The following is a 27,499-nucleotide window of genomic DNA, read 5'->3' on the forward strand; positions in this document are numbered from 1 at the left end:
CAGCCACAGAGCGCCTTTAGCCTGCGTACCGCGCCGGTCCCCTACAATGACTTGTGCTTTTTAACCATCATAACTTTAAAAAATATTTATTTCTTCCATGAGTGAGAGAGACAGATAGATACCACTCCCAAGCTTGATCCATCTATAGCTGGCCCTAGATCATGGGTACTGCAGACCTGGGAAGGGAAAGAAGGGAAGGGAAGGGAAGGGAAGGGAAGGGAAGGGAAGGGAAGGGAAGGGAAGGGAAGGGAAGGGAAGGGAAGGGAAGGGAAGGGAAGGGAAGGGAAGGGAAGGGAAGGGAAGGGAAGGGAAGGGAAGGGAAGGGAAGGGAAGGGAAGGGAAGGGAAGGGAAGGGAAGGGAAGGGAAGGGAAGGGAAGGGAAGGGAAGGGAAGGGAAGGGAAGGGAAGGGAAGGGAAGGGAAGGGAAGGGAAGGGAAGGGAAGGGAAAGGAAGGGAAGGGAAGGGAAGGGAAGGGAAGGGAAGGGAAGGGAAGGGAAGGGAAGGGAAGGGAAGGGAAGGGAGGTCTCTGGATGCAAACTCAGAACTTTCCCATGAAGGCACCTCACAGCATCACCACATGGTCCTATTCTAACTTCCATATTTTGAGAATAACTGCTATAGTGAGTCACTGCTATGGAGACAAGCATAGCCCTTGGTTGGGGGAGTGGGGGTTGAATAAAAGAGTTCAGAATCACTTTTGGGGATAGCTTAAATTAGATTTTTCCCCGCTTCCTTTCTTTCACATTCATAAAAATCTTTACTTTCTGTTGCTCTGGGTCTTTTTTATCAGTATTTTTTCAGTACTTCTACTCGATGTTATTTTATTGTGCCATGCAGATGCTATAAAAGACACGGAATGCATGTTCCTAGATACAACACATGTACATGTATACTGTAATAGCTAAGAAAACAGGTTGGCTTTTGACAGCTAGACTGGTCAAGAAGCAGTCTGATATCATACATTAGCTACATGATTTAGTCAAGTCATCTAATCTCTCAGTTTTAGTTCCCCAGTCTGTAAAATGAGAATAATGGGCACATGTTGTATAGGGTAGTGGATTAAAAATGAGATTAAACAGGGACCAGCAGATGGCGTAATGGTTATCTCACTGAATCCCCACATAGCTGACCATGGCTTGAGTCCCAGACCTGGTGGCTTAAAACTCATGCCAGGTGCATGTGTGTGCATGCCCAAGATCCCAAGAGGAGAATGGAGAAGGGACTGTGGCGTAGTTATCCCCCGGGAGGGTGATTTCTCACTTTCTGTCTCTCTGTCTGTCTCTGTCTCTGGTGAGCACTTGCACCCTATATCAAGAATCTCTCTGAGAAAGAGAGATAAAACAGAAAGAAGACTCATTACAGTTCATGATAAATGGAAAACACTCAAAATATGAGTTATATACACATTTGTATACAGCATTCCAATAAAATCTTCCAGATATTAAAAACTTAACACACACACACATCAAATCATTGGCAAAAGTGACTAGGGAATATTTAGAATGTTTCAACTTTGGAATATCTAAAACATATTGATTAATGTCAATAAACCCTAACTGTAGAAGTATGTATTAATAAACTGTGTGTGTTTTGAGATATTATATATGCACACAGAATAGTACAGAGCAATGCTTCATTTAATTATACCTACTGATATAACCACTTTTCTTCCTTGTCTTTTCTCCTTTCAGTTCTCAGTGCTATTTTTTCTTTTTTTTGCCACAAATGTAGCTAAAAAATGATCCAGTTTCCTTCTTTTTCAATTTTTTTTAAGAGGTTTTTGCTAATAGGGCGTGTACACTCGCCAGAAAGACAGAGACAGACAGAGAGACAGGAAGCGAGAAAGCACAACCCAGAGGGGATGGCCACGCCGCAAACCCTTCTCCTCTTTTCTCCACTCAGGATCTTAGGCACGCACGCACATGTGCCCGGCGTGAGTTTAAGCCATCAGGTTCGGGACTCAAACCGTGGTCGACTACGTGGGAGTCCAGCAACATACTCATTATGCTAACTGCTGGTCCCCTTTTTGAAAGTTAATTAACTGATCAATTATAATGTACCATCCAATCTTAAGTTTAATCAATTTCTCCATGACTTCGCCTAAGCAGATAAGTAATGACAAGCAAAGATATAGACTAGAGGACACTACATTCATAACTGTCAAACTCAGATGGTTCTGTATATTAATTCAATCTACCTCTCAAAAAGCTATAATTTTAGGGGCCAGCAGTTAGCATAATGGCTATGTCACTGAACTCACATGTAGTCAACCACAGTTGTAGTCCAGGACCCAGTGGCTTAAACTCACGCCAGGCGCGTGTGCGTGCATGCCCAAGATCCCAAGAGGAGAATGGAGGAGAAGGGATTGCGGTGTGGCTATCCCCCCTGGGGGGTGATTTCTCCCTTTCTGTCTCTGTGTTTCTCTCTGTCTCTCTGGTGAGTGCACACACCCTACAGCAGAAAAAAAAAAAATCTCAAAAAAAAAAACAAAACACTTTTTAAAAAGCTATAATTTTAGGGAACCAGCAGTTAGCGTAATGGCTATGTCACTGGACTCCCACGTAGTCGACCGCGGTTCGCGTCCCGGACCCGGTGGCTTAAAACTCATGCCGGGCGCATGTGCGTGCGTGCGTGCCCAAGATCCTGAGAGGAGAATGGAGGAGAAGGGACTGCGGCATGACCATCCCCTCTGGGGGGTGATTTCTCGCTTTCTGTCTCTATGTCTCTCTCTGTCTGTCTGGCGAGTGCACGCGCCCTGTAGCGAAAACCTCTCCAAAAAAAAAAAAAAAGCTATAATTATACATCATTCTCCTCACACTGCTTAAATATAATCTCAACAGATGAACTTTTCTCCTACCACAAGGCTCCACTATAAAGCAACCCCTTCAAGTGTGCTTTAAATTTTATTCTTGTCCTTCAGGAATCTTATACCATAGATTGTCCATTCTTTCATTTTGTAGATGTAACTCATCCTTTGAAATAGATCACTCTCAACAAGTTTAAACATACTCAATTCCTGGGACCAGCAGATGGCATGATGGTTGAGGTGCTAGACCCCCACATGACCCACCATGGTCTATCCTGGACCTGATGGCTTGCTTTCTCACGTTCCCTCTGTCTCTCTCTGGTGAGTGCACATACCCTATAGCAAATTTTTAAAAAACAACAATAACAATAAATAAAATTCTTTTTTTTTTAAAGCTTGATTTTCATTATAGGGCTCAAGTGCTCAACAGCAAGATAGAAAGCAAGAAAACAACCCCCTGGGGGGATTACCACACCGCAGTTCCTTCTTCTCCAGTTTCTACTTGGGATTGTGGGCACACATGCACATGCACCCGGCATGAGTTTTAAGCCACCAGGTCCAGGACTCAAACCGTGGTTGACTACATGGAAGTCCAGCAACGTAACTATTATGCCATCGGCTGGTCCCAATAAAATTATTCTTTAAAAATATCCAATTCTCAACAATTTACTTAAAAAAATTCTCTCCTTTAACCATAATTCCATGATTACCACCCATATTGTTCCTTCTCCTTTGTACTGACTATATGACCTGTACTCACTGTCTCTATTGCTTTGCCTCTCACATCTCAAACTACTCTAGTCTAACACCTCATCCCATTACTATGTCAGAACAACTCTGATCAAGAGGCACCAGAGAGTTCATGTTAATTCAGTGACTGAATATAAACAGCTTTTTATGCCAATTATCATTCATACACCACTCCTGAAACATTCTTATACCTTGCCTCCAGTAAACTCTGGTTCTCTTCAAATTCTTCAATCCTCCTCAGACTTCATTTGAAGACTCATACATTCCTACTAGATCATTTAATTTTGGATCTCCTCAAGATGCAGTTCTACACCCTCTCCCCTTCCTATCTATATTCTCTCCCTATCTGAGCCCTATCTGAGATCATTTACATATGTGGTTTCGTATACCATCCACACAACTATGACAATCAGATCTTTATTCAAACCTCTGCTTTCTAGAAATCTAAATATCTTTAAAATATCTCCATAGATGAGGCAAAACGACTTTAAATTCAACATTTTCAAACTAAACCAGTAAATCTCAGCCAAGCTCATCTTGCCCAAGAATTCAAAAATATTCAAGCCTTCCATTAGCACTCATGTATAGTTACGTATACTCTTTCTTTATAGAACTTGTCAAAGTCATGACTGTCCACAAAAATGGGACAGTTGCTTACCACTACCACATCCTCAATGCCTCATATAACTGACAAGCTTCAAGATTCACATCAATGGCTCTTCTACTGCAGAGTAGAGTCTTTACGTTACTTTCATATTCACTACTGTTTTGGTAATTTGATAGTACTGAATATTACTGTGTAAGACTTCTAGGTCTTATATAACATATCACACAAATCAACTCTCCTCTCATAATTAGTTTGCCTCCAGCACCCCACCATTCCCTAAAATCCTTACCATTACATATTAATATACACTTAAAATACCATTCAGTTGAACAGTGTATATTGGTATTTTTTCAAATACCTCAACTAGATACACATTTTAAACACGGATTTCCTTAAAGTTCTTCTTTTTGTTTTTCTTTATGATTCTTAAAGATAGTTTAGCACGTTTCGGCAAAAAAAAAAAAAAAAAGTCAGTGACAACAATAAAAGAACAACAGGTATCTTACTTCTGTTTGGCAGAACTGCAAAAAAATCAGAAATATTTTAAAACATAAAAGAAATTCTCCATTTTAAAAAATATTTTCTCCTACCACTTTATCTAAAAAATTTAAATTGTGATTTTTTTTTTTAAACATTGTAATAAGAGGTTTTCAAAGGCAGTATCAGGCATATATACAAAGAAAGACTGTATAAAGAAGTTCCTTAAGTATAGGATTCATTCCACTTAAAAATGATCTTCATCCATTCATTTAGGCAATTTGTGTTTTTTTTTAAAACATTTCATGTATTTTTGAGGAATAATTAAAATTTCATAACTCAAAATAATCTTGCATATAAAATAGAAAAAGAAAAAAATAAAATTTATTTTCATAGTTCATTTTTCTTTTGTAAATTACAAAGGTAGTTAGGTTTAATAAAAATAAAAAATAGAAAATAGGGACCAGGTTGTGGTCCAGTGGTTAGGGAAGCTGGATCCCACATGGTCAACAGTATGGCTTGAGTCCCAGACCAGGTAGCTTGAAAAACATACCAAGTGTGTGTGTGCGTACCCCAAATCCTAACAGAGTGGAGAAATAGAGGAGAAAGGATTGTATTGTAACCACACCTGGCAGGGGTTGCTTTCTCTCTTTCTCTCTCTCTTTGGTGAGCACACAAGTCCTTTGGCAAACAAAAAAAAAATACGTGAAAAATAAGCAGGTGCAAAGGAAAATTATTAAAGCCATAAACACACCATTAAGAGGCCATCCCTTGCTACTGGGTCGTCAGAAAAGTCATGACACACTTTCTAATAGAAAAACATAGGATAAAACATGACTTTTCTGATGATCCAATAATAACTGGACTTATTTTTCAGTCTTTTTTAATTTTCAAAAGTGAAATCACCTGTCTCCTGGTCTTTTCACTAGTTATACCAAAAATACTTTCCTATATGAGTAAGTTTTCTTTAAAAAAAAAAAAAAACAAGACTGTTTTGGGGAAAGAACACAGGTTTTCATCATACATAAAGACTTCCTGGGGCCAGCAGATGGCATAACAGTTATGTGGTTGTACTCCTCACATGGCTGACTGTGGTTCAAGTCCTGGACGCAGTGGCATGAAACTCACACCAGGTTTGTGTGCATGTGTACCCAAGATTCTCAGAGGAAAATGGAGGTGAAGGGGTGAATATATGACTATGCCCCCAGGGGGGTGATTTCTCACTTTTCCTTTCACTCTCTTCCTGGCAAGAGCATGTGCCCTAAGACAAAAACATCTGAGAGAGAGAGAGAAAAGATTACTCTAACATTGAACATTGAAGTTGTTTGCAGAGATTGGCTATTAAAGTACATAGGAACAGGGACCAGCAGGTGGCGTAATGGTTATGTCACTGGATTCCCACGTAGACGATGGTTTGAGTCTCGGACCCACCAGCTTAAAACTTACACTGGGCACCTGTACGTTACTGCCCAAAATCCCAAAGGAGAATGGAGGAGAAAGGACTGCAGCATGGCCATCACCCCAGGGGAGTGATTTCTTGCTTTCTGTCTCTTTAGACAGCATATGTGCCCTATAGCAAAAATTCTTCTCTCTCATAAAAAAAAAAAAAAAAAAAAAAGTATATAGAAACAGTTGGTGCAATTCAACTCTGAGAGTCAACCTAAAAAAGCATTAAACAACCACCAAAAAAGCATTTAGCTCCTCCAAAACTGCCAACAAGACTCGAAGTTCTTTTTGTTTTGATTTTCCTCATTATAATACACAGGGACCAGCAGTTGGCGTAATGGCTATGTTGGCAGGACTCTGATGTAGTTGACTGTGGTTTGAGTCCCGGACCAGGTGGCTTAAACTCACGCTGGGCACGTGTGAGTGCATGCCCAAGATCCCGAGAGGAGAATGGAGAAGGAATTGTGGTGTGACCAACACCCCTAGGGGGTGATTTCTCGCTTTCTGTCTCTGTCTCTCACTGTCTTTCTGGCAAGTATACGTGCTCTACAGCAAAAAATTCTCAAAAAAAAATTATAATAAATAAGACAATTTCTTTCTATGAAATTTACCTTTTATGACCACTGGAAACCGTCCAAATGTGCCAACATTTGGAAACTAATTTTAAGTAAAAATTTTTATTTATAATTTAAACATAAAATTTGGCCAAAAGTAACACATAAAGTAAATCGACACAACGAAACTATTTCCAGTTCTGAATATCCACTATAGATCAGATGAGGAGATAGGACATCCTTTTGGAAAAATAAATATATCACTGTAAATTATTTTTAAAACTTTCAATCATCTTTCATATCTACTGAGTTGTCAGGAGAGTCATGATGCATTTTTGCACAGAAAAAGATGTCATGACTTTCCCAACAACCTAATAATATTCTTTACTGACCTAGAAAACTAATTTCGGACGTCTGTTAAGTATGGCAGATTGAGCACACTTTTACTTCTGCTCCCAACTGAAACTCCACCAAAATCACAATGAAAATATTTTTGTTTTAAAAGACCTGAAAGCCTGGAAGGACAAAAGAACAAAAAGGGAGAGAAGACCACATTCGATAACTAGATATTAGATATATGAGTGGTAACTGACATTAACAGACAACTGATACTCAAGTAGATGGAGTTCAGGAACAAGCTGATTTGTGCTTGAAGAATTCCCAAATGTGAGAAAAATCTCAGGATTCTAAAGCACTGGATACCTCTAAAAAAATGGAAGTGAGGGTTGGCCCTGTAGCCTAATGGTTAAGGGAGTCTGGTTCCATATGGCTGACTGCAGCTCAGATCCCTGCCCTGGCAACTTGAAAAATATGCTAGGTGCATATGTGTGCATATGCAAATCATGAGACGATGGAGAAAAGGAGAAGGGATTGTGGTCTGACCATACCCCCATTGGAGGGTGATTTCTCCCTGTCCCTGTCCCTGTCTCCCTCTGGCAATTAAGAATTTTTTTGTAGTTGCTTCCATTAAAAATGGAAGTGAAAGCATAGTCAAAATCAGAAAGAGCAGTTGAATGTCTCCCCAAGACTCCCTCCTCTGAGAGGAAAACAATGGAAACAAACTAAGTCTTAAAGGGTGTGGGGAGGTTGGAAAGGAGGAGGTACAGAGAAAACAGGTAAAATCAAAGTGTACATACTGAACATGCTGAAAAGTGAGATAAGAAGTAGTCTTTACCTCTACCTTCAACTAGACTAACTTTGTATTTCTAACTAGAGGAAAAAATTATGTATAAATATGGAAGTAAATATCAAAAGAATTCGTACCAAGTGATTATCTCCAGAGAATAAGAAAGATAGATGGAAAGGGGCAAAGCATGATTGCTATTTTTTTTTGGAGAGATTTTTGCGATAGAGCACATGCTCTTGCCAGAAAGACAGAGATAGAGAGATAGAAAGTGAGAAATCACCCCCCCAGGGGGTATGGTCACACTGCAATCCCTTCTCCTCCATTTTCCTCTTGAGATCCTGGACACACAAGTACATGTGCCTGGTGTGAGTTTAAGCCATCAGGTCCGGGACTTGAACCGCAGTTGACTACATGGGAGTCCCGTGGCATAGCCATTATGCCAGCTGCTGGTCCCCGCTATTTTCTTTTTTTTTTTATTATAACCTGTGTGTGGGGGGGAACAAAAAAAAATCTGGTCGCCTCTACCATAACCATTTTTGTTTTCTTCCTTCCTTCATAACAGAATAATAGGTATAGGAATGTACTGATCAGAAAAAAAAAAAATAATGACATTCTTTTCAGATTGGGATAGCTAATAAGATGGAAGTGGAAATCATTCAGTAGGATTTAAGGGAGGCTATTTTTTACTCACTCCACAAAGACAACCTGTTTCTACAACTTGGAAGTCAGATATGATGGCTAGAACTCCAGCTACTATCTTGAAATATTAGACAAATTAGGGATAGGAAGACAAGGGTTACTGACAAGAAGGAAAGAGCAAATAATTGTACAATGAAGACAGGGTCACCCATACCATATCTATGTCTCTTCAAGACTTATTACATGATAAATAAACGCTGACCTTGTTTAAGCCACTTAACTAAGGTCTCTATTAGCAGGAAAATGCAATTCCTGATATTTGGACCTTGTATGACTCTTGAAACTACATACATTGATAAAATCTAAAGATAAATTTAAAAAAATTTTCAACTAATAGCAAGAACTGGTAAAAATGAATTATACCCTAAATACTCACCGAATTATATTATGTAAATTCTATACCACAACAAAAAAATAAGGACTATTTTTCCCTAAAACAATTATGCTAGCATTTCTCTAAATTAAGAGACATTAGCAATGTATCTTATAAAACAATGAAGTGAACTCTTTTTTTTCTGTCAAGACTGTCTTTTTGGCACATCTCAGTAGTTGCTTAAAAATCATTTCAGGATGTGGCCAACAGGTGGCATAGCAGTTAGGTGATGGACTCCCACATGGTTGACCATGGATTGAGTCATGAACTTGAAACTCATGCTGGGCATGTATGCCTGCATGTCCAGCATCTATGGAGGAGAAGGGATTGTGACATGGCCATCCCCCACCCTGAGAGGGGAGATGATTTCCCATTTTCTATCTCTCTGGCAAGTGCATCATCCCTATTAAAAAAAAATTTTTTTTTCATTAAATACTTTTTTGCCATTTATAGTAACATTACAGACATAGGGTACCCACTAAGAGTCCCAAAGTTAAGGGCATAGCAGGGTTTCTCAGTTTTGGCACTACTAAAGTTATGAACCACACAGTTTATAGTCATTGGGGTTATCCTGCACACAGAAGGGTGTTCAGTAGCATCTCTGGCCTCTAACTGTTTATTACATGCCAGCAGCAACTCCCCAGGTATGAAAATCAAGAATATCTCCAGAGACTGCTAAATGTCCCCTATAAGAAAACAAAATACTTGAGAACCCACATCTTAGAGAAAATGTAGTTGCTGCACAAATCACTGTTTCATCTGTAGCATTAAACTTTTCCAGTTAACCAATAAAATCTAAGAATTATAAGATTTCTAAGTTTTTCTAAAACTTACTGTGAGATATAAACTACCTACAGATTAGATTACCTCTAATGTCATCCTTAAACCTGCAGAGGATTTCACATGAGAGAAATAGTAACTTCTATCTACCAATATTTAAGTCTGCCAATGTGCCAGATGCACTACTGAGTACTTTATGGTTATTCTTTCATTTTATACTTATGATCTCAGCATGGAATGGATACTAACCCCTCTGTAAGTACAAAATAATTTAAAGTCTACTTTAACCAACATTTGAAAATGTTTCCAGAAATATTTATTATTTACTATATTCATTCTGGTACAGAACTAAGAAAAAAGTACTGTAACTTGCTTAGTTTACAATTAATTCATGACTTCCCCCTAAAATTTCAACACATCTGATAATAAGATAAAGGAATTGTTACAATCTTCAGGAATTGGGGAAATGCTCACAGGATCTTATAAGTCAGAGAGATGATCATGATCTATTTCTTGAAATCTTTTTACTATTGTGACTTAAGAGTAGTTTTTAAACTTTTCATCTCTAATTCCCTGAGTACTTTTTCTACCTTCTTTTTTTTTTCATTTGCCCGACTAACCAAAAAAAAAAAAAAAATTACAACATAATTATTTGAGGATTTATTTGGAATTCCAGTCTGTCAGTAGAAACTGAAGGCTGGATTCAAATCCACCCACTGAGATCTAAGGCAAGTTAACTTTCTCAGGCCTCAATTTCAACTGTGTAACTTGCTATCTGAAGGTTAAGACATAGTGGGCTCTCAATAAAAGTTACTTTTACATATGTTCATCCTTAAAGCAAGTAAGTATCATTCTCTTTCAGCATTTGTTGAGAGCCAAGGTAGGGGGGTGTGTGATAGGGACAGTCTGCCCAACATCATACCATGTCTTGTTTTACCTGTAGCAAAAAAAAAAAAATAAGGAAGAACCTCTCTTAGGGATCAGCAGTTAGCATAATGGCTATGTCGCTGAATTCCCATGTAGCTGACTGCGGTTTGAGTCCCGGACCCGGTGGACTAAACTCACGAGCGTGTGTGCGTGTGTGCCCAAGATCCCGAGAGGAGAATGGAGGAGAAGGGATTACAGCATGACCATCCCCCTCGGGGGGTGATTTCTCACTTTCTTTCTCTCTGTCTGTCTTTCTGGCGTGCGCACACTCCCTATAGCAAAACCTCTCCCAAAATAAAGAACCTCTCTTGAAAAGTACTCTTTCCTCTCTCTCTTTATCCACACTGTTACCTGCCAAAAAATTTTTGATTCATATTTCTCTCTAAAAGGAAGATAAATTGGAGTGTTTCTTCTTAACACCAGTAGGCTGTGTTTTTAATTCATATATTTAGTTAACTGTCACCCACCCAAATGCATATTATCAATTTTATGTAATGTTCCAAATTAAATCAATTACCAATGAGTAAAAGTTACTTAATTTTACTCTCAGTAGGTTTTAGGAAGCAAATTGTTAAAAAGTCATCTTTGACAAAGAATTAGAGTATAAAATTCATTGCTTTCCTTACTGGCGAATAAAACAGAATTATTATAGTAATGTGTTAATCAGTAGATAAAATCCAACTTACTACAGATAATCTTTTTCTTCATTTTCATCAGTCTTCTATTTCAAGTTTTAATTTTTTTTTTAAAAAAGGACTTTATAAAGCTAATCTGTAAGGTAGAACTAGGACAGGAACCTAAAAACAGATCTATTGGTAATCTAGAGGATTATAAAATATGCAGTGAGGTTTCAGGTAAAAAGTCAATAGCATGGAAGTATGTCAGTATAACAGTAACTTAAGAATAAAAAATAAAACTTCATCAAGTTCTTGTTTATTTTATGGGATATTCAGGACACAGTGGAATTTTATTTAAGAATCAACTTCATTTGGCCTTAAAATATTTTACTATCACTGTTTAGTAACTGGTTTTCATATGCTAAATTAATTCACTTGTTCTTAAAATTGATCTGAAGAAACAGACTAATAGTTAAAGTTCTCCAAAAATGTGATGGTCCTCAAATAAAATTTCAAATTCTAGAGCTTAAATTAAGAATTATTTGATCAAGTAAATTAAAGTCAAATGTAGCTAAAAACTAAGATGCTCATTAATGCTACAAAAAGCAAAATAAACCAAAGCGAAGACATTTTTTGCCCTTGAGCAAATTAAAAACACCTAGTATATTCTAATATTCAGAAGTTTAAAATTCCTGTAGCTATGGATTATCAATAACATGGTTTGTAGATGTAAAAATTACAGTTAAAAATCAAATTCTCAGAAAACAAGACACAGAACATGTAAATCCAGTGAATACCAATTATCACAATATATTAAAGAAAAATCACTACATAGCAATGCCAAATAAATTGACACATCTTTAATACCAAGACAGTTACAACCCTCAAACCAAATTATCTATAGTATTGGGGGAATAGGTAAAACCAAAGACAACCTAAAATTAAAAGCATCAGTAACTTACCTGAAAATTTCCACTCCATCCTTTTTCTTTCAATGCTTATAAGGGCATAAAACCAAATGTCAGCAAATATGATGCCCACTTCTTACTAACTTTTTTTCCCTACTTATTACCAGAATGTAAATTAATAGGTAAGTGACCAAAACATATGCCTTAATTACTATACCTATTTGACAGAACAGGAAACTGAGGCACAGAAAGAGTAATTTGTTCAAGGTAAGACAACTAGGAAGTGCATTTGAACCTTATACACCCAAAATAAAAAGCAAATTTAAAGAGATGAGATAGAAAAGAAATACTTAATTTTTTTTCCCAAAACTGTTTACAGGAGTATTTGTGAATGAGAACAAAACGTTTAAATTATAAATGTATGTAGAAGATGGGAATGCAGATTACACAAACTTTTCTTCTAAACATTGCTTGTGTGCTAAAATACATGATTACACTCAAATACTTTAAACTACATCACATCCTAGTGGCAGTCACTAAGTAAAGGAAATAATTTACTGTCACTGTTAAGAGACTATATTTTATAGGCTACATAAAATACGCTGTAATTTAAAGGATGAGGGGGATGGGGCTCTAACCACAGTAATACTTTATGGAAAATGACTTTCTCTATGAGCAGTTAATTAGAAGAGTGCACGTGTCAAGGGATATGATAAGAAAAGGAAAGATGACAATCACTGTCATAACGTACCCACCCACTCCCTACAGGAGGGGGGGAAAAAAAGGAAATTACCGTGGGTCAGAGCCTAAGCCAACTGGAGAACTGGAGAGCCGGCCCAGTAGGATCTTGTGAGAGGATGACAGGAGACCCTACCAGAGGGGGAGGGGTGGCGATGACAGGAGAGGGGGCGGTAGAGAGATGGCATGCCTCCCATAGCCGAAAAAGGGGAGAATTTACGAGGGGTAAAGGAAGAGAGGGGAAGACAGAAAATGTTACTAGAGGATCCAAAAGAGGTGAAAAGGAACAGGGTAGGAAACAAGAAAGGCGGGACCCTCGGGCAGGAAGGGGTCTGTTTGGGGTAGGAGAGGCATGCCAGAACACAGCTTTCTGGACAGCTACCCTCCTTTCCAGCTCCAGCTCCAAAACTCTCACTTTCTCAGCAACCCTAAGCACGCGGGTCACCCCCGTTCTGCTCCCCGCCCCCCACTCCAAGCCGGATAGGTGGAAGTGGGAGCTTTCACCCGCACCCTCCTTGTTGGGCTCAAGGAGCAGGCGCCGGAGCCTTCTCGTGGACAAGAAGGCCAGGAGACGCAAAGAGGCCCGAGACCCGGGTGACAAGTCTGGGAGGCCGACGGGCACCTCACCTGACAGAAGCGTCGACAGTAATCCCGACTGCTGATCCCGACGCCGCAGCCGCCGCAGCTGCCGCCGCCAGCGCCGCCTCTGTCGTCGCCCGCAGTTCTAAGCCCTACAGGGCCGGGCGGGGACTCCACAATGGCTACGAGCTCTTCCCCGAGGCGTTCGGCCTCTTGGTCGCTCTCTTCCTCCGCCATGAGGCTCTCACCGCCCAGCGCGTACCAGCCCCTGCGCCGCCGCCGCTGTTGCTGCCTCGGTTAACCTCCTCCTCCTTTAGTTCCCTCCCCCTTCCCTCCGCCCCAGCCGGACAGGATCCTCTCGACTAGGCTCTATTTCCGGCTCCGCCCACCCACGCCCCTAGTTTTCACCCTCTGCCATTTCCCGTTGACACTTATTCAATTCTTGCTTTATTCTTTTTTTTTAAAAAAAGTTCATGAGACCAGCAGATGACATAATGGTTATATCGCTGGACTCCCACATAGTCAATTGTGGTTCACATCCTGAACCTGGTGGCTTAAAACTCACATCTGGTGCATGTGTGTGTTTACGTGCCCAAAACCCAGAGAGGAGAATGGAGGAGAAGGGATTGCAGTGTGGTCATGCCTCCTGGGGGATGATTTCTTACTTTCTGTCTCTCTGGTGAGTGCACACACCCTATACAAGGCGAGGCCGGGGGCGGGGTCGGGGCGCCGTTGTCGGCGGGAGGAAGAGGGAGGAGACGGGAAGCCTGACAGCGGCCGCCTCCGCCAGGCGCCTGCCGCCACCTCCCCTGAGACTGCAGCCAACTCGGTTGTCGAGTTCCCAGGCCCACCGCAGGCAGCTGGGACTCGGCCCTGCCCAGCTAGCGGGGTCGGGGTGGTGGGGCGCCGGCCTGCTAGGCTTGGCGCGGGAGGAGGGAGTCTAGACGCCTGGAACGTCCTGCGCCCCGCCTCCCTCGCCCCCGCCCGAACTCGGGGCCTGGGGAGCGCGAGGAAGTGCAAAGCGCAGCAGACTACGGAGAAGGAACTAGGATAGGAAGTGCTGGGATCGAGTTTGGTGTGGAGTTACCCGAAGAGAGCGATTTTAGAAACACCTGCGTGGTAGCCGTTGACATTCTTACTCATCTTTTCATCCACCCTTTGCCTCCTTTTCCCCTATTTTTTTCTTTCCATTTATTTTTTGTGTTTTACAGTGAAGGCATGATTTCCCGGCACCGCAGGGAAAATAGGGTGCAAGCCCAGAAACTATTTCCCCACCACCACTTGTTGAAAAACTGATTTGAAGGCATCTCCGGGTTTGAACAAACGGAAAGTGCCAGGAGTTGATGCTTTGGTTTTGTGCTGGAGACCCTTCACTACTAAGTATCCAGACGAAAAAAACTGGAATCTAATCCGGTAAACATTTAAAACTTAAAACTTCTGATGAGTTTTATTTTGATCTAGTAAATGATTTGCTGCCTCTCTTCTGCTGGCTAATTTCTGCCTTTAACTTTTTAACTTCCTTGTTTGTCTAAATATCTTTACATCTATTGAAAACACGTTATTCTTTGGGTATATAAAGCAAGCATCCTCCAGTACGTGAATATTTGCCTCTGCAGTAACAGACTTGGAAAGATACAAGACATTGGGAAGTATAGTCATTTCACATTAGTGAAAGTGAACATTTTATGCTACAGGAAATTATGTACTCAGTGGTTTTAAAGTTTGAAATCCAAACATTTAAAGATAGAAGATTTTTCACATAAAAAAAAATTTGGTCATTGCTGAGCCTAGATATTTAATGTTTTTCATAACCAGCTTAGGACCATTAACCATAATTGGAACTTACTGTAATAGGATAAACTAAATACTTTTAAAGTATGAACATGTGTAATGGTAATTCACCAATTACTGGGCAGAAATCTTATGTCTTCTCTGCCATTTTACACGTATATTGCCTGACAAAATATTTAACTAATGATAGCCATGCATTAAAAGAAAATTGTAATTAAAAAATAGAATTAAACTTAATAAAATCTCAACTTTCATGCTTTCTAGAATTTCAGAAAAATGTTAAATCCTCTTGCTTGGGTCCATGGGTGCCTAACATCTGGACAATTTAAAGTCCTTTTGAAAGGGATTTCATGTTACTCAGGTGGATTAATGGAATACTCCATTGTTTCTGGTTATGCTTATGAAGTACAGTTCTTCACACATAAGAGCTCCTCTCCAACGTATTTATACAGAACAGAATTCCACCTTGAGTTCTACTAAATTCATTTTAATTTCTTAAATCTTAGCTATTGTAAGAACTTAACCCAAGGACATGGCCTTAGTGAATAATTAAAACTTACTGATCATGTGTTGCTAACTAAGGTGTATGCTCATTATATCAATTTTCAGTGCTGGGAACCAGCAGTTAGTGTAATGGCTATGTCGCTGGACTCCCACGTAGTCAACCATGGTTCACATCCCGGACCCGGTGGCTTAAAACTCACGCCGGGCGCGTGTGCGTGCGTGCCCAAGATCCCGAGAGGAGAATGGAGGAGAAGGGATTGCGGCGTGACCATCCCCTCTGGGGGGTGATTTCTCGCTTTCTGTCTCTATGTCTCTCTCTGTCTGTCTGGCGAGCGCACGCGCCCTATAGTGAAAACCTCTCAAAAAAAAAAATTTTCAGTGCTCATAATGTTATGATTTTGGCAGTTGGTCTAATAAAAGTCATTAAAATTTGTTATTAGGATAAGCTGATAAATAATTAAGATGCTTCTAAAATAAATATTAGACATATAGTGAAAACACTTTTTCTATTAACAAATTTTGGTGAGCATGTCTTATAATAGATACTATGAGGGGACTTCAGAAAGTTTGTGCAAAAATGAAATTCAAGTATGGATTTATTTCGGTGCAAAAATTTTTGAAATCCATCCATAGTTTTTTCATAATCTGCATTTTTCATGAAACTTTTTGAAGATCCCCAAATGTTCTTGATTTTATTCTAACTTGCTAGTTGGTATGAACTAAATATTGAGAAATGTAATTACTCTTTTATGTATAAAGGAAACATGTTAGAGAAAGAATACTTTGCCTATCCTGACTGTCACCTTTTGGAAAACGTAAGAGAAATTACATGCATTAAAAAATAGCCTTGTGCTCTATATTTAGCTTTAAAATGTAGTGTTATTGCTACTACTAATTGTATTTGATCTCTGTACTTTCATAGTATTTACTTTTTTCCTCAGAACAATTTTGGAAATTACAGCCATCTTCATATACAGTCATGCCAGATAAGTGGCTCACCTGTATGAACAAACCTCATACACAGTTTTGTTGCTAAATTCATTTGCTTCAGAATTGCAAATGGTCAAAAGCTCCTTTAAACTTGAATACATATCTAAACCACATGAGATTAATACAGTTAATACACTAAATATTGACCTGTGGTTAGATTTTCTTAAAAGATAGCGGTGGTAGGATGGTTGAGGTTGAAGTGTTGGTCTCCCCCACTCCTGGACCTGGCAGCCTGAAAAATCACAGCAAACAAACAAACAAAATAAATAGATAAATAGGTTTTGTTTTTTGTTTTTAAGGACAGTTAATCTGGGATAGATGTTTTTTTCATTGTACCAATTTTTATAAAAATCAAGGAATGGACTTAGTTGTTAGCAAAGTGCTCTAGTTTTGCCTTCCCCTCTTTATTGCAAATAATTTAAATGAGCAGGCTAATCTTAAAAAGTTTTTATATCCTGTCTTTCATTGTTAGTAACTTTCAGAACGAACTGTTGTCATGACACTTATGTTTGTTTCTCTTGTCTCAAAAGAACCATACTCAAAGTCAGAATGGAACGCTTTGTAGTAACAGCACCACCTGCCCGAAACCGTTCTAAGACTGCTTTGTATGTGACTCCCCTGGATAGAGTCACTGAGTTTGGAGGAGAGTTACATGAAGATGGAGGAAAACTCTTCTGCACTTCTTGCAATGTGGTTCTGAATCATGTTCGCAAGTCTGCCATTAGTGACCACCTCAAGTCAAAGACTCATACCAAGAGGAAGGCAGAATTTGAAGAGCAAAATGTGAGAAAGAAGCAGAGGCCGCTGACCGCATCTCTTCAGTGCAACAGTACTGCACAAACAGAAAAAGTCAGTGTTATCCAGGACTTTGTGAAAATGTGCCTGGAAGCTAACATCCCACTGGAGAAGGCTGATCACCCAGCAGTCCGTGCTTTCCTGTCTCGCCATGTGAAGAACGGAGGCTCCATACCTAAGTCAGACCAATTGAGGAGAGCGTATCTGCCTGATGGATATGAGAATGAGAATCAACTCCTCAACTCACAAGATTGTTGACTAGCAAATTGCCATCATTGTGATCAAGATAAACAATGTGGAGTATTAAAGTTATGTGTTAATTGTGTGGTTCATTTATATATTTATTTCATTTAAAATCATGTGATGCCGAATAGTTTTACAATGTGTATATAGTTGCAGACAAAAACAAAAACAAAAAAAAAAACCTCACTGCAAAACATATTGTTAATTTTAGTCACCAATGGTATAAATCAAAATTTAGGTTTAGAGTGTGCTAGGATACCTGAAACCTGATGGTTATCTTTGAAATTGATGGTTTTTCTCCTAAAATGTTTGTGCATGGAAGAACTGCCCTGCTTTATTACCCTGTTGCCATGTATGATTATTCCTTGTGAGATTACTTAATTACTTGGATTGAAGACCAGCCTAGGAAGTTGAAGCTGCTGCCAGGCAACACCACTCACAGTAACTTAAAGGAATTATTTCTGATTAGAGGATCCTCTTCAAAAAGGAAGGGGTGGTGAGAAACTATTCTAATATCTTCAGATCCCTAGCAGAAATGACTGTTTACTTCAAACTATGTTTTACTTGTATGTGATGTTACCTTAACTGTCCAGTTCCTCACTGATTTCCCCTTTTCCAAAGGCTTATTGTAGTTAGTAGCAGCTTCAAGTGACCAAAAGACTAAAATCTCTTAATGTCAGTGCCAAAACCTTGGGGAATTTCGCAGTGACAAGATTTTAGTCTTATTCTGAAAACATTTTTGAAGCATAGCTTTCATTTTAAGCATCATCTTGATTTGCAAACTTTTATGTCTGTGTTAAAAGACTGGCATTTTAATTTAAAAAGGTAGACATTTTATGGTTGAATTTCTTTTTACAGAGTATTAGTCATTTTTGGCTAACCAATCAGTTAATAAGGAAACTGCTTTCTGTATATTTTTCCATAAGATTTTATGGGTTTATTTAGGTAAATAGACTAGAAGCAAGTTTATGTACTTTCACTTTTATCTACTTTGCCTTTGGTGGTACAAGCTTTTTTTAAACATGGATGGTAAGCAATTGTGTAGATATTTTGGCAAGATTTTTGTTGTGGAGATCTGGCAGTATCCTGCATAGCTCTTTGGGTGAGGAAATAATTCTGTTGAAGGTAAACCATGTTCAGGAAATGATCTCTATCTAAACCTCACTTTTCTATAAGTTATCAAAGTAACTTAGCCCAGCTAAGTCCTCTCTATCAGAGACCCAAATCATATTTTTTAAAAATGTAACAGCTGAAAACTTGAACCTAGAGCTTTAATTTTTAAGAAATCTTAAATTCTTTGAAAACATTCAAATTAAAATATTTATAAAGTATATTTCTATTACAAAGCACTGACAATGCCCTATATGATTATCTTTTGAGGTCATTTTACCACAGATCTTCATTGGGAAAAGCCAAAGTGAAAAAGTTTAGATTTTGTATTTTCAGCAACTTTCCATGTCTTAAGTTTCTTTGGCAGACTTAAGTTCCTAATTCAGATTATTAAAGAGGTCATCTAATTTTAGATTTTCTGTTTTATTTAAAAAAATAAGCCTGCCACACATACAAATCACTTGTCCAAATTTGACCTATTAGTTTTTCGCAAGTTTATTTTTGTTAATGTAGCACAATAAATGCCTACAGTAGTGCTCTCCTTGGTAAAGCACATTCATGAGGTGAGCAGCAAAACAAGCAAAGTGTGTTTTGCTTTTATTTTCTCTAGAAAAGAATTTGCAGGCAACCATGTTTAATTCAAATTATCTAAGATAGTAGAAAACCTTAAAAGCTAGGAAAGTGAGTTTTATAGCACTATTTTCAGACTACAGAAATAAGGTTAAATATACAGTGATTTTGATCAAAATTCTATGTGATTCAGACTGCTCCCTTTCGTTCAGGTATTTGCACTAACAGCAGACACTAGTGGCAGAAACAAATTTAGTAGTCCTAAGCAATAAACTGGATGAAGTTGCACTAGAAAAACATTAATTCACACTTCAGTTTTAGCAGTTATTGATTTTATCATTTAGGTTCCATATATCTTCACATATTTCCAGGCTCCTAACTTTCCCACAGTCTATCTAGGGGCATAGTCCATTTACCTGTTAGGATTATATCATGTCCTTAGTCATGTTTTCCATCCTGTTGTAGGGGGTTGATACTAATGTTTCTTTAGTGATTATGAAACTTATCCCTGAAACTAGTTAACTGTCTCATAGTTAAATAAGGCAGAATGATTATTTTAGCCTGCTCAGACTGGTACAGATCCATGCATCCATGATTGGCTTATGTTAGATGAGGAGGCATATGCTGCTTGGAGGTGTAATGAACATGTGTGTAGAAGCTTTCAATCTTAACTATATAGCGTTAGTGTGATACTATACTATTGGAAAAGTAATAATCTTTTTCTGTTTTATAAGTTGTATGCATAAACAAGATTTGTAATGTTTTCATTTATAAACTGCCTTCAACACGTGCTTACCTGTTAATAGTGTTTTCTCAAAATATGGTAGTCTGTCTTCCAGATTTTCACTATATGTTTGTAGTATAAATAGTTCTAGCTTGTTGAAATGTTAAATTTCTTACTGGTTTCTTTTTTATTTGATGGGGCATATAGCAAGCCTGAAGGACATGTAATCATTTTTTTGCAGGGTGAAAATTTAGAAAGATTGTGTATGAGAGCCTGTAGAGTTTATCCATTATCATCTTTCAGTTTTTGTTTTTAACAGATGCTTAGTCCAGTTAATGCATTTGGCCCTACTGAATATTCAGGGACCAGAAAACTTTTTTAAAAAAGTTCTGCCTGCATCTTAAAATGATAACCAGTTAAGTATCTATTTGGGATTATTCTGAAATATTAATTGTTTAAGATCTCCAAGCTGAAAGTACTATGTTAATACTTTTTCCTTAAAGAATTTGTATGTGAATGTTAATAGAAAATCTATATAAGGCAAAATAAAATGTGAGGTAGATCAAAACAAAAGCCAGTTTGTCATGGTGCTTAGTCTTGGTAAGGGCTCTCCATGGCTTGACTTGTCCCAACTGCCATTAAATGAGGACAGATCACCTTAAAATATGTTAATTTGACTCATTACATGGAGGATTAGTTCTGTAATTTCATTGGAAAACCTAGCCTAAAATGAATTGCATTAGCTTCTGGTCAGCACTGGTTAAAATGTGAATAGTGAAGTGGTGATCCTAAACCTTGATTTATCTCAAATCTATGCTGTCATATTTCTGAGGTAAATGCAATTCTTATCTAGTGGTATTCTACTTGTATCCAGAAAACTGTATTAATTAAAAATTTACTATGTTAATTTTTGTATTCCTGTGCTTTTTTTCATGCATGTATCCTTAGTATTAATGTGTCACTTTTAAGGTTTTGTCTCTGTGACTTTTAGAAATAAATTTAAAAAGAAAATTGTTTCAAAAGTTCTTGAATCAATGACAAATATATTTCATAATTCCAAAAGAGCAACAGAATTTCGTAAATTCAGTTTTGTTTTTCTACTACTTAATATCTCTCCCAATGTCAAAGTATACTCTCAAATTACATTCACATTCACATTCTAACTACAAATAGCTCTTTTTACCAAAAATTGTATAGATAATATTTAAGCATAATTATTTCTTTCAGTTGGAAACACTTTTTTTCTTTTAGAAATACTTGTGAAAGAAAAGTTCTAATTTCCATCTCATAAGTTTTATTCCATTTCAGAAAGTCTACATTCTCATTGCTACTTTGGACAAAAATCTAGAGAGCTGTAAAATTGTTTTAATAATTTTACATCATTTTAAGGGAGAATATTCCTGCTATTCGTGTCTATTTGGCAAAAAGTTAATCAGCTTAGTTCAGTTTTTACTTTTCCTGGAATCAAAATAGTAGAAAAAACTTTTAAGAAATCAGTCAATACTTCTGCTTTCAGTTTAATATCATCAAACCATTAGAGACCTATCTTCATTTTTCCTAAAGAATCTCATCACTACTCTTACTAAACAGAAACCAATTGAATGTGTGTGCTTCTGGGTCTCATAACAGTTTCTTTTTTCCTATGTGTAAACTGAGTTGAACTGTGTATCTAACACAGTATGTCAATGATGCAAGGATACTCCTGGGATTAGACTAGCTAACCTAGCATTGTGAAAGCTAAAAAGCTAAAACTAGGAAATAGAATAACATGTCATGTGACATGGGATCTACATGATATATCCCACAACATGACTTCCATCTAATTAGCACTCCCAATAAGTTACTTGATTTCACTTGTTTTATATGCGAACTAGTTAGAGCGAATGTTTCTTAACTCATTTAAATATTGGAATCAGATCACTTTAAAAGCCCATGTCCTCAAATTTTTCATTAAATCAAAACAATATTGGGACCAGCAGTTAGTATAATGGCTATGTCGCTGGACTCCCATGTAGTCGACCGCAGTTTGAGTCCCGGACCCGGTGGCTTTAACAAGCCGGGCGTGTGTGCGTGCGTGCCCAAGATCCCGAGAGCAGAATGGAGGAGAAGGGACTGCGGCATGGCCACCCCTCCTGGGGGGTGATTTTCTGCTTTCTGTCTCTCTGTCTCTGTCTGTCTGGCGAGCGCACGCGCCCTATAGCAAAAACCTCTCAAAAAACAAACAAACAAACAAAAACCAATATGCAATCAACTAATACTATCTTGTGTCTGACATTATTATAGTCACTGGGGTACCCTAGGGAAAATAAAGGATCCTGACCTCAATAACATACATTCTACTGAGAATTCATTGTCAATAATGATTTCTGGGGTAGATAGGGATATCTTTGTCTTTTCTAGACAATTCCTTTAAAGCAATAAACATCGAAAATTGGCAGACATTTTTTAGAGAAAATCTGATTATATAATGCATAAAGTATCAATTTTCAGGTTAAAAATCTATTAAGTAATGGGTTAGCCAATTTTAATGTCTGCGAAGAACCTACCAAAAACATTTTAAGAAAAGGCCAGTGGTAAGGCAAAAACTTTGCTGAATATTGATACAATCACTGATTGGGTGACCCATAACCCAGTGGTCAAGAGAACCAGATTCCACGTGACCTACCATGGTTGCAATGCTAGCCCTAAGGGCTTGAAAAATACACCAGGTGCATGTGCACATGTGTCCATAATCTCAACAAGATAGATGGAACACATGACCATGTCTGTCCCATTGGGTGCTTTCACCCTGTTCCCCCATTCTCGTCTCTTTGTCTCTCTTTGGCAAGCACGTGCACCCTTTGGCGATTACAATAAAAAATAAAAAAGATAGTCGCCAGTGTGCCTAATTACACAATTATTATAAACCAACTGCCTGGGTTAGTAAGCAGAGTAGATGGTAGACTCTTTGAACTTCTGTTTAAGCATGAAAGCAACTGGTGTGTAACAAAAGACCCTGTTTTTACATCTCTGCCTCATCTTTGAATCTTATCTTTTAACTATGCAATAGTGATGATGATAATGATGATTTTATATATTCTTTTTAACAAGTTTCACTTTTATGACTATGTTCTACAGAAATAAAATAGCCAGTATGTTAATGTATGTGTAAAAGGATGTTCATTTTAATAAAGTAATAAGCAACTGTAAGTACTCTGAATTTCCAGGAATAAGGCAATGGTCAAAAATGAAGATAGATTTATATTATAAGCCTTTCAAATAATCTAATTATAGATAAAAGATGTCTACTATAATTGCTAAGTTTAAAAATTAGTGTATTTTCTCACTTTTGAAATAAAATTGTAGAACTGTGCTATATATGTGCAATATATTTGCTTGAGTTGAGGAGACACACCAAATGTTGAGATTATTGACAAGACCATCAGGTGGTACAGTGGTTAAGGTGCTGGACTCCCACAAGGCAGACTGCAGTTTGAGTCCTGAACTTGGTGCTTTGAAAATCACTGCAAGCCATCACATGAGTTTGTGTGTAATTTTCCACTTGTGTCATCTTTTTGGTGCTCAAGGAAGATTCAGATTTTTAAAGCATTTTTGAGTTCAGATTTTTAGAATATATATGCTTGACCTGCACTTTTTCACTTACCAATTTTAGACATGATTCTTAATATGAAAATGGTATTCTTTTTCATATATATATTGCAAATATATATATTGTATAATTGAAAATATCATCATTATCCCCTTGTAATTAGTTGAGAGTATGCCTAAGTAGTTTAAAAATTATTTTTATTTGATAATGTTGAAGACATTGCTCTATAAATATAAATTGCAATACATTAAGAAGTGCAGTACTTTTTTCAGTCTTGTTTCTTAATATGCAATATGCTTTTATATACATATATATTTTTAAAGAGATTTTTGCCTTGGGGCATGTATACTCACCAGAGAGAGAGACAGACAGGCAGACAGACAGACACAGTGAGAGAGAAAGTGAAAAATCACTCCACAAGGGGAATGGCCACACTGCAATCCCTTCTCCATTCTCCTCCCAGGGTTTTGGACACAAACATACACACACACACACACACACACACACACAAACACACACACATTGTTATTTTCAAGCCACCAGGTCCAGGATTCTAATCATGGTCGGCCATGTGGGAGTCCAGTGACATAACTGCTATACCACCTCCTGGACTATTATGTGCTTTTATATTGACTTTATACTGTAATTATAATATACTTATTTACTGTCACAAAAGCTACAAAGCAAAGAGATATACCAGGATGACAACTGTATTGGATCTTGAAAGGAATAATTCAAATTGGAGTAATAAGAAAGGGGACTAGAAAGGCAGTTTTCCAGAAAAGTAAGTGAAGTACATATTACATTGATCCTGGTTTGGTAATTTACTCAGCTCCATTAATATCCTCCTTTTGATTTCCTAAACTTTTTTTCAGAATTATTATTTTAGTTTTTCAATAGGGCGTGTTCTGTGTTTGCCAGATAGAAAGAGAAAGACAAAGTGATAAATAATCCCCCAGAGGGGATGGCTATGCCACAATCTCTTTTCCATTCTCCTGAGATTTTTGAGCAGACACACACTCAACATGATTTTTAAGCCACCAAGTCCAAGACATGAACTGCATACAGTTGGGCACTTGGGATCCAGTGCCTTAAATGCCCTGCCACCAGCTGCCTATAAACATTTTTTATAGCATCCCCTTTCAGGTTTATAACTGGCATTTTCTTTTATCTCTATGTGACTGTTAATTACAATCGTTGTAAAGCTTTCTTCTGCTCCTTCACTGTTTCTTTCTGGCCTTTCCATTTCTGACTAATTGTTTCGGTCTGTATCTTTCTATTGGAAACATTATTTAAGTAGAACCAAGTAGCTGACTGGAATCCTTGTGTACATGAGTGGGACTTGACAACAAGTAGAATAGTCAGAAGTAAGACACAATCTTTAGAGGACCTCAAAAGTTAATTTTTGAAAATAAATCTAAGAGCTTTTAGTTTCTTCAGTCTCACACAGAGAGCTGTGATAAGAATGTATGAAATACACACAATTACTCTCATTCTGAGAGCAGGTTGAGTAAGGGAGTTGTCATGGGTCGAATTGTGTCCCTCCCCTCCCCAATCCGTATGGTGAAATTTTCACTCCTAGTATCTCAGTATATGACCTTATTTGGAAATGCAGCCATTGCAGATGTAGTCAGCTACACTAAGGCCATTCTGCCGTAGGGTAACCCCTTAATCCCATATGACTGGTATCCTTACGAAAAGGGTAGAGTTGGGAACCAGCAGTTAGCGTAATGGCTATGTCGCTGGACTCCCACGTAGTCGACCGCGGTTCGTGTCCCGGACCCAGTGGCTTAAAACTCACGCGGGGCGCGTGTGCGTGCGTGTCCAAGATCCCGAGAGGAGAACGGAGGAGAAGGGAGTGCGACGTGACCATCCCCCCTGGGGGGTGATTTCTCGCTTTCTGTCTCTATGTCTCTCTCTGTCTGGTGAGCACACGCACCTTACAGTGAAAATCTCTCCAAAAAAAAAAAAAAAAAGGGTAGAGTTGAACACAAGCCCACAAAAGGAGAACACGTGTGAAGATGAAGGCAGAAATCAGGATGATGCACCAAAACACTAGAGACATTAAACATAGCAAACCACTAGAAGCCAGGAGAGAGGAATGGACAGTTCTACCTCACAGCCCTTGGAAAGAATCAACCATCGTGAAACTTTGGTCTTGGACTTTAGTCCACAGAACTGTGAGACAATTCAGTTCTGTTGTCTAAGGCATGATGTTGGTCATGCCTGTACTTGGTTATGGCAGAGTGAATAAACTATTACATGTGGTTTGATAGATAATAATTCTTTTAGTCTCATGTTATTAACCCTTCGCCTCCTCATTAAAATGCTCTCCTCAACTGACTTTCCTGAATCTGGAGCTTCTCTTATTCAAATGACCCAGAGAATAACTTTCTGGTCTCTGACTTGGTAGAGTGTACATGTGGGAGTAGAGAAATAGTTGTCTGCATATGTGATCTATGGAAGTGGGCCTGGGACATCTGAGACTCCTCTCTTGCAATCTGTGAGTGGTAAGCCTTTGAGGGGTTCTATAAGGTGGACTGACTCACTCTTGTGTACCCCCCTTGAGTCAGTCACTTACTACCCAAATAACTACTCCCTGATGTTGGAATGTTGGGGCAATACATTGTCTTTTACATTTTATTTGTCATTGTGTTTGTTTGTTTATTCCATAGGGTAAGTGTGCACGCGTGCATACACACACACACACACACACACACACACACACATACACACACGGAAAGAAAGAGATAGAGAGTGCCTCTCAAGGATTGTTACCATTGCAATCCTTTCACCTTCAATTCTTCATCCCATTAAGATCCTGGGCATGCATGCACACTTAGCATTTTTCAAACCATTGGAGCTGGGACTGTAATATTCTTCCATGTGCAATCTGGCTTCTGTGAATTGCTTAACCACTGTGATACAGGGCCAGCCCTGTCTTTGTGTTTTACACATACATACACACTTAATGTATTTTTACTTTGTTGAAGTTTTATAAGAAAAAGAAAATAAATAAGAGTTAATTCACCATTTTTAAACAAAAGTCCATTACTTCTGGTCTCAATACGCTATATTTCAACATCGAAGTCAGAATCTACATAGCTAGAACAGGTCAAAGCATATATTTGCGGTCTCTTTACGGACCAAATACCTTAAAATCCAAGAAGAAATTCATAGTAGCATTAAAACATAAGAAAGGATTCCATGAACAGATAGGCATTTTGAGGCATTTCTGAACAATTAGAAAGACTGACTGTATCGATAAGGAAAAGTAGATTAAGTTAGATTGATTGAGAAACAAGAGAATAAAAAAAAAAATCTGAAGGCCAAATGCATTGAAAAAAACCACTTCCTGGAGAAAACCACTTCCGAATTCAGAGCAGATTCAGAAAAACGGTAAGCTTAGAGTGAATAAATATGAAGAGCAGGAGATGTTGTCTCTGAGTAACCATTAGGGTAAAGGGTTAGTAAAGCCATCTAATGTTGTTCCACATTTACTAGCTCCACTAAACAAAAGGTAGCACTGCTGACTGCTTCATCACTGATACAAAAACCCACAGAGTACACTATAATAAAATGAACTACATATTTGTTGCAGTATGTCTCTTATTATAATGTACAAAGATCTAATTTTCTTTTCAAAGAATTTATGATCAGTCTAAAATGAGAAAACAGAAGCAAGCATTTGCCCAGTTCCTAAACGCAGCAAATTACTTTACTACCTGTAATGGTTCATTTTATGTGACAGTTTGTCTGGGCCATGAGTGCCCACCTGTTTGGACACATGTTGTTT

At 38.2% G+C, this 27,499-nt stretch overlaps 2 protein-coding genes across 2 annotated transcripts in view; one reads left to right on the top strand and one right to left on the bottom strand.

Moving 5' to 3' along the window:
• ZNF654 (zinc finger protein 654) overlaps positions 1-13,779 on the bottom strand; it is a 104,095-nt gene extending 90,316 nt beyond the window's left edge. Inside the window, exon 1 of the mRNA XM_006155330.2 lies at positions 13,436-13,779. Within this exon, the coding sequence (XP_006155392.1) occupies positions 13,436-13,624 (189 nt within the window). The 5' untranslated portion in view covers positions 13,625-13,779. The remainder of the gene's footprint in view (positions 1-13,435) is intronic.
• Positions 13,780-14,094: 315 nt separating this feature from the next.
• Positions 14,095-20,414, top strand: CGGBP1 (CGG triplet repeat binding protein 1). Its single transcript, XM_006155332.3, has 2 exons — positions 14,095-14,800; positions 17,203-20,414. The coding sequence occupies exon 2, from the start codon at positions 17,222-17,224 to the stop codon at positions 17,723-17,725; it is 504 nt and encodes a 167-aa protein (XP_006155394.1). The 5' UTR covers positions 14,095-14,800; positions 17,203-17,221; the 3' UTR covers positions 17,726-20,414.
• Positions 20,415-27,499: the final 7,085 nt, after the last annotated feature.

The sequence above is a fragment of the Tupaia chinensis genome, unplaced genomic scaffold (genome assembly GCF_000334495.1).
Source record: "Tupaia chinensis unplaced genomic scaffold, TupChi_1.0 Scaffold000448_1, whole genome shotgun sequence".
In the NCBI taxonomy this organism is placed as follows: domain Eukaryota; kingdom Metazoa; phylum Chordata; class Mammalia; order Scandentia; family Tupaiidae; genus Tupaia; species Tupaia belangeri.